Source organism: Onychomys torridus, chromosome 9 (assembly GCF_903995425.1).
Source record: "Onychomys torridus chromosome 9, mOncTor1.1, whole genome shotgun sequence".
NCBI classification, from domain to species: Eukaryota; Metazoa; Chordata; class Mammalia; order Rodentia; family Cricetidae; genus Onychomys; species Onychomys torridus.
Genome location: NC_050451.1, coordinates 51,523,166 through 51,540,307, shown reverse-complemented (window position 1 = coordinate 51,540,307; position 17,142 = coordinate 51,523,166). Strand labels below are relative to the sequence as shown.

At 46.2% G+C, this 17,142-nt stretch overlaps 1 protein-coding gene across 2 annotated transcripts in view; it reads right to left on the bottom strand.

Moving 5' to 3' along the window:
• Nucleotides 1-3,817: 3,817 nt before the first annotated feature.
• Nucleotides 3,818-17,142, bottom strand: part of Wdfy2 (WD repeat and FYVE domain containing 2) — a 144,699-nt gene continuing 131,374 nt past the window's right edge. Inside the window, exons 8-12 of one of the 2 annotated variants that reach the window (XM_036199019.1) lie at nucleotides 16,266-16,371; nucleotides 12,732-12,833; nucleotides 11,511-11,641; nucleotides 9,535-9,643; nucleotides 3,818-8,593 (exon numbers count right to left, since the gene is read on the bottom strand). In XM_036199019.1, the coding sequence (XP_036054912.1) occupies nucleotides 8,564-8,593; nucleotides 9,535-9,643; nucleotides 11,511-11,641; nucleotides 12,732-12,833; nucleotides 16,266-16,371 (478 nt within the window). In that variant the 3' untranslated portion in view covers nucleotides 3,818-8,563. The remainder of the gene's footprint in view (nucleotides 8,594-9,534; nucleotides 9,644-11,510; nucleotides 11,642-12,731; nucleotides 12,834-16,265; nucleotides 16,372-17,142) is intronic. The other variant, XM_036199020.1, reaches the window with a different exon arrangement.

Below are 17,142 nucleotides of genomic sequence, written 5' to 3'. Positions count from 1 at the left end.
CAGGTCCAGCCAGGTATCTAAATGGTACACACAGGTCCTAGGATCTCCTTTCTGTTCCAACCACATTCCTCTAGGAAAAGGTATGCATTGGTGCTGGCCAATTTCCAGAGACATGGCATTGTGACTTTTCCTGGGGAGGGACATTCGTTCACCTCAGATGGGGCACCAGCAGCCCAAAGAAATGAGTCTATTGGAATTATTCATGGGGGTGTGGGGGCATGACCAAAAAGCTCACCCTAGCCTGGGTGAAGACATAAGACACAGAAACTGTCCTGGAGCTCCCTGCATGCCTTGCAAGCAGCTCAGCTGGCAGGCAGGACTCTTCTCTCTTTAGTGGTTCCTGCTGCCTTTATAACCTTGGGGCAGGTCTTGTGACTCTGGGGACTTATATGACTTTCTCCTCCTTTCAGGAAGTGTCAGTTGGGAGAAAAATGGTTCCACAACTAGCTTAGGGGTTTGCCAGTCTAGGATATTGACTGCTTCCTGTCATGTGCACAAGAAAGATGTTCTTGGCTATCAGGGAGACTAGGTGTGGGGAGCTCTGTCCTCTGGGCATGAAATGAAATTAGAGCAGGTGTGATCACTTCCACAACTCTCCTAAGATTGGTTCCATTAACATCACCTTATGGGGAGGAAGGGGTTCTGAGCTTCCCCCAGCCTCCAAGATACATGAGTCAACAGTTATTGGGGTAGGGGAGCACTCTGTGGTCTGCCAGTAAGTTCTCACGCTCCTGTAAGCAATACCCACCAACTCACTGGTTCACTGGGTTTGGAGGGCTCGTTTCTCTGGTGTGCCATTACCCTCTCTTTATGGGGTGAACAGAAGTGGATTTTCTACAGAAAGTCACATGACGCTGAAACTAGGTGGGGTTGGGACTCTGAGTCTCTCAATTCTTTTTTGTGTAAAATACTCGGTTCCTCCTCTCCTGGACCCCGCTTCTTCAACTGCAAGTTGACCACCCTGAAAATGCCAACAGTACTTGTGTCTACACATTCTGTATGCGGAAGGCCACTGCTGGATCTGACATCTGAGTCATTGTGCATGTGGCCATGTGTTGTCCTCATGTGAGAGGAAGCACAGGTCAGTGCTGGTGCCTGGCTGGCCAGGGGTCCTAGAGGACCGAGTGGACCCCTGTAGTGGTCACCTGTGGTCTCAGGAGTCCAGCAGAAAGTTTCAGATTTCTTTTTAAAAGCTCAATACAGCTCACATTTTCCATAACAAACCGATGTTTTTCTTTTATCTGTAATGTAGAAAATGAGGCCTGCCTTGGATTCGATGAACTTTCTCTAAAATCCTTGTTTCTCTTCTGCCCTTGGCTTCTTGAGGGATCTGTTTTGTTCTCCAACACGTTGCACTTGGAGACACTGCTCTGGGGTCTGATGGGAACAGTGCTGGCAGAAAGAGCCCTGCTGGGTCCCTTGTGCATCTGGAGGGCTAAGGTTACCATTGGGACAGGGACAGGCAGGGCAGACACCAGGTGGGTGCTGGTGGGTGCTGGCTCAGGCCTGGGAGCTCGGTATGCTGAGATGCAGGGGAGATGGGGGAGTTCTTGCTAAAAAGAAGCAAATACCAGCAGTTCACGAAGGCCACAGCTAGCATCTGAGAGAGGCATCTTTTAGGCATGGGCTGATCCAGGGGCAGGTGCCCAGAAACCCGGGGGACACGGAAACCCAACACACTCCCCGGCCCTGACATTCAGCATTTTCAACCCAGCCACACTCAAGGCCTTCAGAGAAAGGCTTTCTGGAATTAGTTCTGAACAGCTTAGATACGTGTTGTTTTGAAATAGAGAACACTTCATTGTCCTACCCTACTTATTTGGTATTTGGCATTAAGAAGTCAAACCATACAAAATCCCTTCCTTTGCAGACACACACTCCAGCTCACCTCCTCCTCCCGGGCGAGATGTCAGGGTTCCCTGCCAGGCTGAGGGACAGACACTCCCTCGGCCCACCACTTGTAGGAACCCCTTTGCCCACTGGCTGATTTCTTCGCTGTGTCTTCCTTCTTGGTAATGAAGCAGCAACTTGCCCTTAATGGTGTGCCCTCCTGGCCATGACACCCGGCGACGGGACTTTCTCCTCTGTTCTGACTGTACCTAGAAACCCTAGTGAGGCGATTCCTTCAGCTGGTCTGGCTGAGTTTTTGGAAGTGACTGAGCCTTAATCTTAACCCCTTTCTCATTTATCTTAATGAACTTGATGTGTCCTCTGAACACGTGATCTGTCCCTGGTTCCTACCTGGGTGGTGGATGTCTGGGAAGCTTACCAAGTCCCGTGGGAGCAGCAACTGGCCAAAACAGGAACTCAAGGGCAGTAGCTGACCTTGTTCCTGTTCAGAAGCTCTTACTGTTCAGGTTTTGTGTTCCTAGAGTGGCAGGGAGGAGATGGGGCCCAAACAGAACACGGCCTCAGGCACAAGCCAGTCTTTTCTTTGGTGCCCTTTGGGTTCTAGGACAATGGAACTGTCTCCAAACATCCCTCTCATACTACCCGGCCCTGGCTGCTATCTGCTGGTCCCTAAACCTACCTTGTTCTGGCCTATGAAGAAGAGTTCACAGAAATTCTCAAAGGGGACTGAAATAGGCCAGGCCACACCAATGGGGCCAAGAGTAACCAGGGAAAACGCCAGCGCTGTGGACTAGAGGCCTGAAAAAGAGGCTCCTTTCCAGGGGTGCTTCCAAAGCACTGAGGCATCAGGGCCTTTCATGTTTCTCGTTTATTTGATTTTCTAAGATATCAAAGGGTACGACTCATTAACCCCGAGTTTGAGGGGACTCCCAACCCCTAGACAAGTGTTCTGTGCCCAGACAGAAGGCTGTATACTGCTTGGCTGTGCATGTCTCTGGAAGACAATCCACTTTTTCAGCAGCAATTTAAATAAGGCCTGGCTGTAAACCTTTGAGGACCACCTGGCCTTTGGGTGATACACTTAAAAACAAACAAACAAACAAACAAACAAACACCCCAACAACCTAAACCTCTGCATTTCAGCTTCTCTTGGTAACTTCAGAGTTGGTACAAAAGAAGCCAATGTGTTCCGAATCTGCTTGTACATGTTCTTGGTGGTCAGGGTAAACTGAAGGAGCCTCGTCCCCACAGTGGAAGAAACTCAGCTATGTTCATCCATGCAGCTGGAGACATTCCCACGCTGATGGACTGCTAGGGAACGCCGAGGAAGGGACTTCTCTGTATGAACCTGCTTGGAGGGTATATGCCAGACTAGCAGGAGAGGCGCAGCTGAAACCATCTGTCTACTGCCTCATTCCTTCCTATGGGAAGAAAGCTGTGCTTCCTGCTGGGCCGGGCTTGGGTAGCACTGTCAGGAAGGACAGGGACAGGAGCTCTGGAGTACTCGGGCGGGCGACCAAGCCACACCCTCCCTAGCTCCTCCTCACAGGGGTCCCTTGTTTCTTAGTACCTATTTTCTTCTCCATAAAATGGACCTCAAGAGTTTTCACTGAGGTTCCTATGTCTATTTACCTCAAGGGTTTTCAATGAGGTTCCTGACTCTGTTTACCTCAAGGGTCAGTGAAGTTTCTGACTCTATTTACCCTCAAGTTCTTGGTCTTTACTTGGAAACTCTACTGTGCACAGAAAATGCACCCCACATTAAAGAGAAACACATAGCGGTAGCCCACGTGCTGAGCTCAGGCTGGCCTACAATGGCTAACCTAAGATGGTAACTCTTCTTGAGGTCTACACATAGCCAGGTGTAGAGTGACCTGGAAACTTCCCCATGCCTCCTTGATGGGTCAGAACCATCAAGAGTCGCTAGGTTTATACGGTTACACTTGACAATGACGGGACCAAGATGGTAGGCAGGTGTTCGGACATTTATTCTAAGCCACAGAGGCCACTGCTCTGAGAGCGGTACATTGGAATAGGCTGCACATACATGAGGGGCTGGGGGCAGTACAGGGTAAACAAGGAAAGAGAAACATTCACAGTGCTGAGCAGCATCTGCACCGGATACAGTCATCTTAATGTCACAGAATAGTCTCACTCAGGACCACCTCATCACAATTACGAGGTCGGGATCAAGAGTGGTGGGTCTGGTTGGTGGAATCCAGTGGCACAGAGCCCAGCAACTGCCAGAGGGGTTGGCTAGAACCACTGTGGAGAGGCCTGGTCTAGCTTCTAGCTTCAGGCTCTATGGCATGCTTATCTGAGCCCTTGCCTAACCTAATTCCTGATTTTTTCTAGGAAAAAAAAAAACAAACCATAAAGTATCAGACCTACGGCAGCCACATCCAGATGTGGGCCCAGGTGGCAGCTGTGCGTGCAGCGGGAAGAACCCAAGCCCTGGATACGATGCAGCAATAGGCAGGCCCGGCGGAGGGTTAGTACCGTCCCGCTGTTCAGTTAGTAACAGTTTCTTTTACACTTGTCACGGAAGCCTTTTCCCTCCCCAATGACAATACCTTGAAAACACCACTTGAAATGAATGCAAGGCAAATGGCATCAATCACAAGCACACACAGAACAGTGGCAATGGTGGTGATGTGTTTTGGTCCATACTTCACATTGGCATATGCTATGAACGAAAAGCTGCATATCCATTGGAATGATAAGAAGTATACAGAAGCAAAGAGCTCAAACTGCTTTCCCTTAAAAAAAAAAAAAAAATCACCCTCTTATGGATCCCAAAGAACCAAGAAAAAACAAAAACAAAATGTGAATGTTTAAATCAGATTTGAAACCTACCTTTTGCACCAATCTGAATTTCCTAAATCCTTTGTCTCCCTAGTCAGATTCTCTCAACACCTAAAGGTGAACACTTGGAGGTATCTTTTAAATGAGATAGTACTAACAATCAAGTTCACCAATTTTTCTAAAACCACACCAACTAGGTCCTGGTGGAAAAGGCCAGAAAGCAGCTGCCCTTACCTGCCAGTGTTTTCATATGCCTGAGTGGGGCTGCCTCTGACGGGTGACAGTTGGGGTTAGTCCCGTGATAAGCAACACTCAGAGTCAGGGAAGTCTAGGAGGGAGCATTCATGCCTCACTCAGAGATCTGATCTCCGCTGACGACAGGCTCTGGCACTGCTGTCTCTGCCAGCGTCGAGGCTTCTTGGGGGAACCCGGGGTCAAAAGGTGAAAATGCAGACCCAAACCCCGCAAGGCTGGTGTGCAGTTCTTGGCTGTCAAGCTGAGCTACAGTTTACAGGAGCACACAGACGTTCCTGGTAGGACCTACAGCTTGAAAAAAGGTGATGAACTTAAGTGTCATTTCATCAAGGTATTGAGTATCTTCCTTTACACCAGCAAAGATATAACCTAACATTATTTTAAAGGAAAAAAATAGGAGCACTTTGGAAAAATGCTTTTCTTTTGCTTCAAAATATAAATCTTAGTGAACAAGCTCACTTATATACAAATACATATATATTTAAATACTATGAAAAAGCAAAACCAAAGGCCCCATTAAATGAATATTTCTGTGTACTAGCTGTGACACATAGTTCAGAGCTATTCTTCTGCTTTAAAGTTAAAATCAAGCTTTTAAAGGATTGATGTTAAACAAAAATACAGTACACTTTTAAAACATGACTGAGATGCCAAGAAGGTGGTGTCTCACAAGGATGGACATTGGAAGCCTGGACTCAGTGGAGCAGCCCTTAGCCAGCAGGGCAGTGGGAAGTCTAGGGCCCTGAATGTGTGATTCAACTTTGTCCCTGGGGTGGTTGGTGTGGTATGACATACAGATATATGGGACTACCTACTTTGGGGAGAACATGCACCACTCAGAACACAGGCAGGCACCAAAAGTTACATCAAATTTGCTCAAAACAGTATCAAACCTGATTCCAGAGACTTCCTGCCCCAAGCAAGGGGGTTTGCCCCTTGTGCCTACTTACCCTGCTATTGGTAATAGCAAAAGCCATTGTTCCTTGAATGTTCTTCGAGATTCTCTTATTTACACCTCGGCTCTATCTAACTGCCTGGTGTGACTAACCTAGGATATTCGAGATCTCAAGATTCCCTTTCAATGTTGTAATTTCATGAATCATTTAAACAATTAAATGAGAAATAAATTATGTTGACTGGCCTTTTATCAAATGACACAAAATCCCAAGTAGTTATTTCTAAAACCATTTTTTGCTAAGGTGGAGACACACCCATGTGGCTCTGTTAAATGCTTTCCTTTGGAGAAACTAGCAGTTAGATGTTTTTCATCCACCAACTAGGAACAAGGCTGTACTCACTGCCATCACCAGAGCTGAGGTTTCCACAGTAGAGAAAAAAAAACCAAAGCAAAGTGCAAAGCAAACAGGATGACAGATCTGTGATTTTTGAATCAGAGGAGAGACAAGCCAAGAGCTGGCCTGTGCTCATGCCTGATGGATGGAGCCTTCTTTTTCAGAGAATGCTTGGCAATCCATCAGCACCAGCAAGCTTTTCTCTGTGGGTTAAGAACACCAGGCAAACACAAGCATTCACAGTGCATTATTATGTGCATATATAGTTGTTCTGACGTACTCTTCTCAATGAATTCAGCAGCCACCTGGCTAAGAGGAAAGGGCAGAGCAGTGGAAACCTTGGTTATCTGTGGTACAACCATGATTTTCATCACTGACAAGTTTCAACCTCTGGGGACTCTTTGGGATGGGCTGTAGCTGGGAGGTGACTAGAGAGGTGTGGAGGGCCATCCAACAGTGTAAAAAGTGTTCCAATGAAGGTAATCCATTCCTAGGAGTCTGAATTCATCTATACGTAAGTGGGAATCCACACAGGCTTGCTGGGTGCCCTAGCCTTCACTTCCCTAATACTGCATTCCTTCCCCATGTGCAGTCATGCTCCAGCTCAAAGAGACTCACTTCTATCACTGATTTCCAATATACAGTTCTCTACAACTTGCCAAGTGGCTGTGGACTCCAGCAATCAACCGTTCCAAAGATATTTGCATATTTTAGCTCTGATTCCCTTTGCAAAGCTCTGTGGTGGAGTGATCACGCACAGAAGACCCAAACCAGTTAGTGGCCTGACTGAAGCTGGGTGGCATTTCGTGGAACAGACCATTAAACCACAGTGGCGATGACTTCCTGGAGTGTGTGCAGAGTTCTGCTCTCACATCACAGCTGCCAGGGGCATGGCTCTGGGAGGTGTACACCAGCCCTGCTGCCCAGTGCCAGCCAGCAGAAGTGGTTCCGGACGCCTTTCCTAGGAAGCACTCTGGGTTGTTAGTGCTAAGGGTGGTACCCAAGTATGGTTACTACCGTCTCCTCCAGAAGGAGAAGCAAGAATGACCATGGAGAAACTGCCTTTCTAGAACAGGACTGTAATTTCATTTAAGTACTTCCTGCCAGGAAACACCTGTTAAATCAGAAGTGAAGAAGATACCGTGACATGGAGAGTCAGGGCAAGCAATCAGCCTGTTTACCCACGAGCCTTTGACCCGGCAACCTCACTGGTATTCCTGATGGGTGAGCATGTGTGACGTGCTTGGACGGGCCAATTTCCAGGCACAGGCTTGCTACTACTTTAATGTACCTTGACATCCCGAAGTGAGTCCTTACTGCACCTCAGCAAGATGGGCTGATTTCCTTAGGAGAACTCTGTTTCTTAGTACCTCTGTTTAGATCACACATCGGCTTCATTGAAAAGTATACATTATCATAAAGATGCGTAAATACCTGGTTTTAAAAGGGGAACTAAATATGGATGGTGAAGAGAGTAGGATTCTAATCTTAAAGCAATAAACGTTCACATTCAGAGGCAACACCACGTAGAAAGATGCACCTTCATGACAAGCGTGGACATCTCTGTTTGTCTTTCATGTTATGAATGAAGGGAAGCTACAAAAAAAACAAAACAAAACAAAACAAAACCAAAATCCCCAAAGTCCAAAATGCAAAAGGCTCCAGCAGCCCTCACTGAATTCAGAAAGACACAGGCACTGCATGGCGAGGCTGAGTCACCGGACTGGTGACGGGCTGACAGTGGACAGCGGTTTCTGGAAGCACTTCCTAAGGTGGGTCGGCGCTGAAGCGGGAGCACAGGCACTTCTGACAACACTGCTCCCCACAGGTGACTCGGCATACAAGCATGGTCTTCCAGCTCCTGTCTGGCCACCACAGCAGAACACCAGAACAAACCGGAACCATCCACTCTGGCGAGCGGCAAGTGTGGCTGGTGAAGGAAGAGCAGAGAAAGGCTCTCTGGGACACTCTGAGGCGAAGAACATGTTTTACACGACACCATATCTTCAACAGATAGAGCTCTTTCTTGTTTTGTTGTGTTTTCCCTGACACAGAAAGCAACGAGAACAATGGAGGCTGAAACACAGAAGCTTAAACATCCCAAAACAATGCAGCACAGCCAGGCTGTATAAACCATTTGGTAAAAAAATATCTTCTTTTATGTTGGAAGGGCAACTGAAGAGTCCTGGGAGTGCTCTCCCACTGGTTCACTGCAATAGGACAGGGAGGCTACACATCCCTTTGAGCCTCCCTCAGTCTCTCTTCCTGCCCATCTGTATACTTTGCTCCTCCTGTAATGATTTCAGGCTCAAACAAGTGTTTCTTTAGTGAAAACTATCTTCTAGTCCCTGGGCGAGACATCAGGACACTACTGGGGTCATATCCCACAACTGCAAAAGAGAAAAATGCCAAGGATGAATTAAGATCAAACTGTACCGAGGATGAACAATGCTTAGAATGGCTTCAGTTCGAAGTGGGCTTTTGTTTTTTCCCAGTTATCATACAACATATAGCATACAGCATATAGCATACAGCATATAGCATACAGCAACAGCCTATAGCATACAGCCTATAGCATACAGCATACAGTCACTTCTAACAACTTCATCTTGTTGCTGTCTCCAAAGTAGGACAGACTGACAGAATTTGCCCGCTGTCCTGGGCCTCTGCTATGGTCGTGAATCCATGTGGCTTCAGAGTCTTGGATAAACACTCTTGGAGTATTCATCTCAGCAGGAAAAAAGCTTCTGTAGGACTTGGTGCCTGATTCCAGGCCTGCCTTCCAACCTACATTCAGTTCAAGACCACCTGCTTCCTAGAGCTTCCCAAGAAGCTCCCCTCCCTCTGGGAATCCTGGGTATTGTCACTCATGTTACGCTTGTGACTTCTGCACATGTCTAGCGTGTGTGAAAGTTATAGGACAACCTCAATCACCGCTCCTCAGGAGCTGTCCACCTTGTCTCTCGAGACAGCATCTCTCACGGAGAGCCATGGCTTGTTGACTAAGCTAGGCTGCTAGGCTAGTCCCCTGGGGTACACCTGACTCCGCCTCTCCAGCTCTGCGATTAAAAGCATTTGTCATCATGCCTACATTTTTTTTTAAATTCGAGGTCCTTGCAAGCACTTTATCAACTGAACAATCTCCACAGGTTCTTAGTATGGGTTTTTAAAGATCATATCCTAAGTAAATTATGCTGCAAAACAGAGTGATGAGTGCTGTGGGCTCTCAACAATGCTCACTTCCGTGGATAACCTGAACACAGACAACCTCTCAGATCCTCCTGTCTGTATACAAGGTCTTGCAATAGGAAGCTTGACAAGGGCACCTTACCTTAATCACTTTGTCAGTTCCAGAAGTCAGCAACCATCCCCTGGTTGCATCAAAATGCACGTGCACAATGTTGTGCTTACTGTCATGGAAGGTAGCTGTGGGCGCACGTCTGGAAGGAGCAATACCAGAGTAAGAGGGGGGTACATGGATGAGAGGGATCCGGGTGACTCAGAGCCTCCTTTTTAGCCTCCCGGCTAACACTGCTTCACTGTTAGGGATGCTCCTGCTCTCTCTCCTGGGTCATCTGTTACATGGTTTTAGTACTCATGTAGTGTGGGTGTGTAAGTACTCATGTAGTGTGGGTGTGTAAGTGCACACATCCAGATCAGAACCCTCAGGAATTGGTTCTCTCCTGTTAGCGTGCGTGTGGGATCCAGGGATTGAACTGAGGCTGCCAGGCCTAGGCATCTCCATCCACCAAGCCATCTCATTAGCCGTTACATGATTTAACAAGGAAAACAAGGTAAAATGATTCTTCTGGTCTCCAGAATAGGGAAGATGAACGTACCCAAGGGCCTTCAGGAAAGTGTTCTGTTGTGATGGCATCCAAGAAAATCTCTACCTGTGCCTTAAAGAACTCTTTCAAAGACCACAGTACCTTTGCCAAGTCTGTGCTTAGGAGGAAGGAATATACTCTAGCTTGGCCTACTGTTTTTTAAAAGTGTGGCTGTTAAAATGTCCAAGTCACTACTGTCTGTCAAACTGAAGATCATCTATATTTCCTTTCCTTTCCTACTGGTGTAAATACAAATACAAGTTTTTAAAATGGTATTCAAAAGTTCCACTAAGCAATGTGTGTATGTGTGTGTGTGTGTGTGTGTGTGTGTGTGTGTGTGTGTGTGTGTATACATGACCAAGCAACATAAATAATATCTTAACACATACACGCACACACACACACCACTGCTTGTTCTGTGTCCTTGGGCCTATGGCTTTCTGCTGATTTTAGTGATGAGGCCCATTGGCTGCCTTGGCACTCTGTAGGTAGGTCTGGAGTGCTTGCCAGAGATGAGGCAGAAGAGCCAGAGGTGGAGCTGGGCAGGCCAAGCAGACCTCCTCATTGTGGTTCAGGGTCTCTACACTGCTGTGAGCACTCAGATGACTGTCTCTTGGCTTCAGTTGAATCTACAGGAAAGACTTTCAGTAGTAAAATGATCACGGTAAATGATTTTAGCTTAACTTGGAATTTCTTAGACTCAGCTCTGTCTTGATAAAATGAAGAATTGGATTCAAACATCTTTAAGGCCCCCCTCAGTTCTCTTTAATGATTAGAACACTCATTAATCTCTTCATGTGCTTGAATGAGCAAATAATCAGTGCACATGAACATGTACTTGAGCAAGGCCATCTTGATGTGTATTTGATAGGGTGACATGATCTGACTGTACCACACAGTGCTGGGAGGACTAGAGACTGGCTATCCTCCTGAACTCATGGGGGGCAACTTGTTTCTGTTCATCTCGATAGTGTCTGGGGGTAGTTTTCAATTTTTAGAGTTGCTCATTCCAATTAGAGCTAAGGTCTGAGGATACCAGGCAGAATGCAGACTGAGTGGTGGGCACCTGGAACTACTTCCAGCCTGGAAAAATGGGTTTAGCTCTTCCCAGAACCTAACAACTGCTAGAGCCCTTGAGACTCAACATCTGTAAGGACAGCAGCCTGGGCACTAAAGCCAGTCCTGGCCTTAGCTCCCCGGGGAGATTCTGTGGGTGAACAGGCAGCTTAACTGAGAGTATCTGCAATTGATACATGCCCTGAGATTATTGGGAACCCAGCGGGTGGTTCTTTGAGCTTATCCCCTCTTCACCCATCTCTCTCTCTCACGATCACAGAAACCTCTTGGTGGTACAGGGCTTTTCCTGCATGTTTCTGTCTGTACTACACCCCTGGCAAACTAGGCAGGTAGACTAGCTCTGGAGTGGGATGCCAGTGGGGCTTTGTCCATGACCCGGCAGGGTGCAGGGCGTGGGACTTACTCTTCATCTGTGATGGCCTCGTGGCAGCTGTCGCAGACCCGGACTTCAAACTCAAAGCCCATGAGTGGGATGGAGGAGCGCTTGGAGCTGCATTTGCCGCACACGGCCTTCCCACATTTCCGGCAGTGGTGCTGGAGGAAAAGGCAAACAGGCTGCCATGGCTCTGGCTGCAGCCCTGGCACACTGGTGAACCATCTGCTCTCGGGTGAGGACACCAGGCCAGAGTGCCCCAGAGCTGGCCAGAGCAGCTCAGCCTTACAATCCCAGCAGTGGGGAGGCTGACACCAGGCGGCCAGACTGGGACTTATTTGTGTCTTAAGTAAAAGGGCTTATTTTATATTTGATGAAGGTAAACCAGAATACTTAACATGATTTGACTGCGCTATAAAGTGCTAAAAGGATTAGAAAAACAGTTTTCCCCCAGTAACTCACTGAATACACCATATACATGATATCACGCCACACCACCCTACATACCACATACATAAACACACTCACACAACACAACACAACATACCACAACACAACAGTGTCCTGAAACCCACCAAGGGCCTATCAGATTTCTACTCCCTTTAATTTTGGTCTCAGGTCAGAGTAAGGGCTTCTGGGAAGCATGCCTCCCTCTTCCATTTCCCACTCTCCATCCTCTTCACATGCCATTACTGTGAGCTGCACGCAGCAGGAGCACCCAATGGCCAGATCTTAAAGCTGGCTGAACTGAGGAAGTGCTACCTTGAGAGATTACAAACCTGTATCCTCTGATCCAGCCCATTTGTCTTCATTCTAGCAGTGTTCCACCAGGTAACCTAACATTATATTTCCATGGGGAAGAGCAACCCAAACCATAAAATCAGACTTTGAAAATGTTGTTATAAACAGGTGGTCCAAACAACTAAAACCAAGGCAGAAGGAGGGGAAGCTAATAATTAAGAAGTAAATCCTCACGTATTTCATGGTTTGGCGCCAACATGAGCTACTGTGACACCTCCAATATTAAGGCATACCTCAATAGCCGCCATTAGAGCTTTAACGCCGTACCACTCAAGCACTTAGAACTAGGAAACCCAACCTCAGGGAGGGCTGCTCTGCAGAAGACATTAGGTGTCGCAGCTATAAAATCACTGGGTCCACTACAGCTTCCACCCAGGGGCTGCTCCTTCTATGATTATACAGTTAGGTCACTTCCAGATAACCGCACCTAAGAGAGCACATGTCACCCACCTGTCTTAGGCCAATTTTCTTACTGTCCCACATTTGCTTGAAGTTCCAGAAGAAAGGCTGGTCACATTTTTGGCAGGAGTCACTGTCCAACCACTCAGGGGTCTTGTCAAATAAAGCAAGAGCAGCCACAGTGAGAAGCGGTATGACAAAGAACCATGGGCACTGGTTAGACTTCCAGAACCAGGACTTATGTGTCAGAGACAGCTGACCCTCAGTCACAGAGGCAGTTACAGAAGGGTTGCTAACTGTCAGGCCCTGAGGATGGGATACAGTGCTGAATAAAGAGAACCTAAAATCACAGAGATTATCATTTATTAGGGAAGAGGTCATGAGGATATTGTTAGTCATCAAAATGTCTGAGAGTTTGAAGGCCTAAGGGAAGCAGTGTTCTGGGAGGGAACAGAAGCTCTGGCAGGCTAGAGCAGGTGAGTGAGTAGCTCTGACGTAGGCTGGGATCTCTGTAGAAGGAAGTAGGCTGAGACCTGTAGCAGGAAGGGAGGAGAAGAGGCAGAGAGGGCTGAGGCGACTTCAGGATAGCTGAAAGGCAGACCAGAGCAGAGGGGAAGCTGGAGGGGTGACGTGTGTCATTCTTGGCAGGCTGCTGACCATCACGCTGAGAACTTCAGTCCCAATTCTCTAATGACATACCAGGATGTCTAACTGTGATACGTGTGTGTGTGTGTGTGTGTGTGTGTGTGTGTGTGTGTGTGTGTGTATGTATACATGTATCCCCGCCATAAGTAGTCTAAATTAAGTCAGACAGGTTTCAATAGTATGTTCTGCTTAAAGGTATTCTTTAGCAGATCTTTTGTGTGTGTGCTGTGTACATGTTACATGTGTACATGTGCATACATGCTGAGTGCTGTATTGTTGTATTGGGGATTGAACCTAGGACCTCGTGCATGTTAATAAGCACTGAGCTAGAGCAGGTTGGGAAGAGCTCAAAATGGTTCTGGGGCAGAAGGTGAAGAGAGGACTAGACTTGTAGTACAGCACTATTTGTGCATACACCGCACACAACCATATGCATCTACACATTTACACATTTCTCTCTCACACACACACCCATGTACATGCACGCATATATATATATATATACCATACACAAACATATACTCATACATACACATACCACAAACATAGACTCCACATACTCACACATAGACACCATACACACTCATATACAGACATACACACATCTTACACATATTCTATATACTGATATACACACCCAGACATCTCACAATACACTAATGCACTAATACATACTTATCTCATACATACATCACATACACTCATATACATACATACATACACATATATCATACATATATACCACCCTCCCTCCACCCACCATACATCACACATATTCTCTCTCTCTCTCTCTCACCACACATACCACGCATACTTTCATATATACACTCACACACATCTGGGTGTAAAATGCATCATAGTAGGTGTCCATGATGAAGGTATTCAGAGGGGGAAAAAAATCAATACATTTAATAGGATTCTATTTTTTGTTTAAAGAATTTTTGTTATTGTAGGGAAAACAGAAGGATGGCTGTTTGCCAACATGGAGAGTCTTTGTTAAGTCATAGATTCTGTAAACATGGTATTTCTGGATGGTGGTATCATGATTATCAAACCTGTTTTCTATTTGTTAATGAGTATTTTCCAACTTTTCTACAGAGTATGTACTCTACCTAATAATATATAAGCAGTTGATTTTACTAGCTGTATAGATAAACACGTTTAGCACCTGCATGCAGCTGATGTCACGCTGATCTGCATCCAGCCATGCAGAGTAATCCCTCACCTGCCCCGCAGTCTTCCATCTACAGCTCGTATGCCTGACTGCTGCTAACTTCCCATCAGCACCGACTGACCCCAGCAGCCTCTCACACCCACCCTGCTACTCCTTGTCTTTCTGAGCATGTAAAGCCCATGACTCCCCACATACCAGCAGCGTGTGCTGCCCACTGAACCCTCTTTGACAGCAGGTCCTAACATCCCTTCCAAATACCCAGCACTGGCATTCTGTCTTACTGTTAGCTGTAATTTCAGTACATATACCGTTGAGTAGACTCTGGACTTTCTAGAAAGTCTGTCAGCACTTCAGATTAGAACAAACTTCATTATTGTTAGCATCCCACAGCCTGTCATCACTAGGAAGCAGTTCCCAGATGCTTATGAAGAACGGTATTTGTAAAAGATGGATGGATCATTCCCATCACTCATCAGAGCTTCTAATTAACGGGATCTTAAACCCATCAGCAAGCACTGAATGTTCATATATACGCATGTCAAAATGGCTCAAAGCTGGCTCCCAAACGCCTACTTTCATCTTTGGAAACAACACTTTATGTTCCTTTGGGCTGTCCTTCCACTAAAAACAAAACAAAACAAGGCCCACAAAAGCCAGGCCTGAATCAGGCCTGATTGTCCCTAACCCAAAGCAAGCCAGGACACAATCCCCAGCTCTAGGGGAGCCTGCTTCACACGACCAGCATGGGCTGTAATGGTCCCCCGCCGGTACATGGACGGTGCCAAGTGTACTTTTCAAAAACAATATTCTACATTTCCCTGCTTCCTACCACTAAGGAGCACTTTAATCAGTTACTAATAGAACTCCTGTGGATTTATGGTTCCACAAAATAGAGCTGTGATCTTCCTAAGCATTTAATTACTGGCATCTGAAGGCACTGCATTGTGGGTAATACCAGTGACTCTCTTGGGGTGAGACTGGGGTGAGGGGATGGAAAAAACAGGGCAAGTTTTGTCTTTATAAAGTGTGCTTTTCTAATTAATTCTCACATCCTTCAAGAAATAAATGACAAGAATGCTGACTGTCAAAGGGGAAGCTGACCTAGGGTAATTCTACGTCCCCAGGAAATGGTTAACTTCAAAATACTTGTCCAGGGAATGTCCAGTCAACATATTAATTGCTAAAATGCTTATAGATTAAAAAGTAAAACTAGCCAGGTGGTGGTGGCGCACAGGTCTGTAATCCCAGCACTCGGGAGGCAGAGGCAGGTGGATCTCTGTGAGTTTGAGGCCAGCCTGGTCTACAGAGCTAGTCCAGGACAGGCTCCAAAGCTACAGAGAAACCCTGTCTCGGAAAACAAAAACAAAAACAAAACAAAACCAAAAAACACAAAAAGCAAAACTAGTTTCAATATTGGTATGGTAAGATTTAAATCTGTGCTTAAGAAGACAAGGCATAGGGTTGGGGATTTAGCTCAGTGGTAGAGCGCTTGCCCAGCCAGCACAAGGCCCTGGGTTCAATCCTCAGCTATAAAAAAAAAAAGAAGACAAGGCATGATATCTGGGGACTATTTAGAACATGGCAAACAATGACAAGAATCTTATTTCCTGTATTTCCATTAAAACCAAACTGAGTGCTCTTACTCCTGAGGAGTTTTCTAACGTGTGACATACTGCATCCTAGTTGGGGGTTTAATCATTACAGAAACAAGCAGGAAGGGGCAGAGACTGCGCTGCAGGCCTCACCCAGAGTATTGTGCCACTTACCTCTTGCCTTTCCACATCCATGTTCCAGACGACAATGCCACCGTCCCCGCCACATGAGATGAGCTGCCTTGTGTGCTGTGCATAGGAGAGGGCTTGGACTTTGTCACTGTGGAAGAAACCAAGGGTTGGGGCCAGTTCAGGACAAACAACATGCCCCACAGAGGAAAGCCCATCAGAGCCAGACAATACTCAGATTCAACAGAGCTCCAGCGAGTAGCTAGGAATCTTTACAGACTCTTCAACACACAATGGTCAGACCTAACATGAGTTTAAACATTGTTTTAGCCTTCTCAGGTCCACGAGAAAGTACTTTTGGTCAGTTACCAACACTCAGATAAGAGATGATTGCTGAAGTGACTATAACGTCTTATTAATTCTCCCGTAAGGGAGTTTATATGTCATAGTGGAAACTGGTGCATTTGCTGCTGGTCTCTAAAATGCTTGTATAAGGCAGTTCCCAGTTGTCTCTATCTGCCTTCCTCCCGGTTTTCTCCATGATATATGGGCTAGTTACTTTGGTAATGACTACAATTAAAGTGAGGAGTTAAGACTCTGTCAGCGGGTGCCGGTTGTGGCAACGCAGACTTGTAACCTCAGCACCTGGGAGATGTACTAGGATCAAGTCCATTGTCCCGGGGCCTCCCTTTACTTTTAAAACTTACTGGAGGAAACCATAGAATCTTGGTTTAAAACACGGATAAAATATTTACTGTATTTTTAGGTTAAAATGAGAATAAAACATTCATTTCAAATTTGCAATGATGAATACATTCCACTTAGACATTATGCATATTAAATGGAAAAATAATTTTCCAAAACAGAAAATGTGATGAGAAAAATCCAATGTTTGATGTTCTTGAGATTCATCCTACTGTAA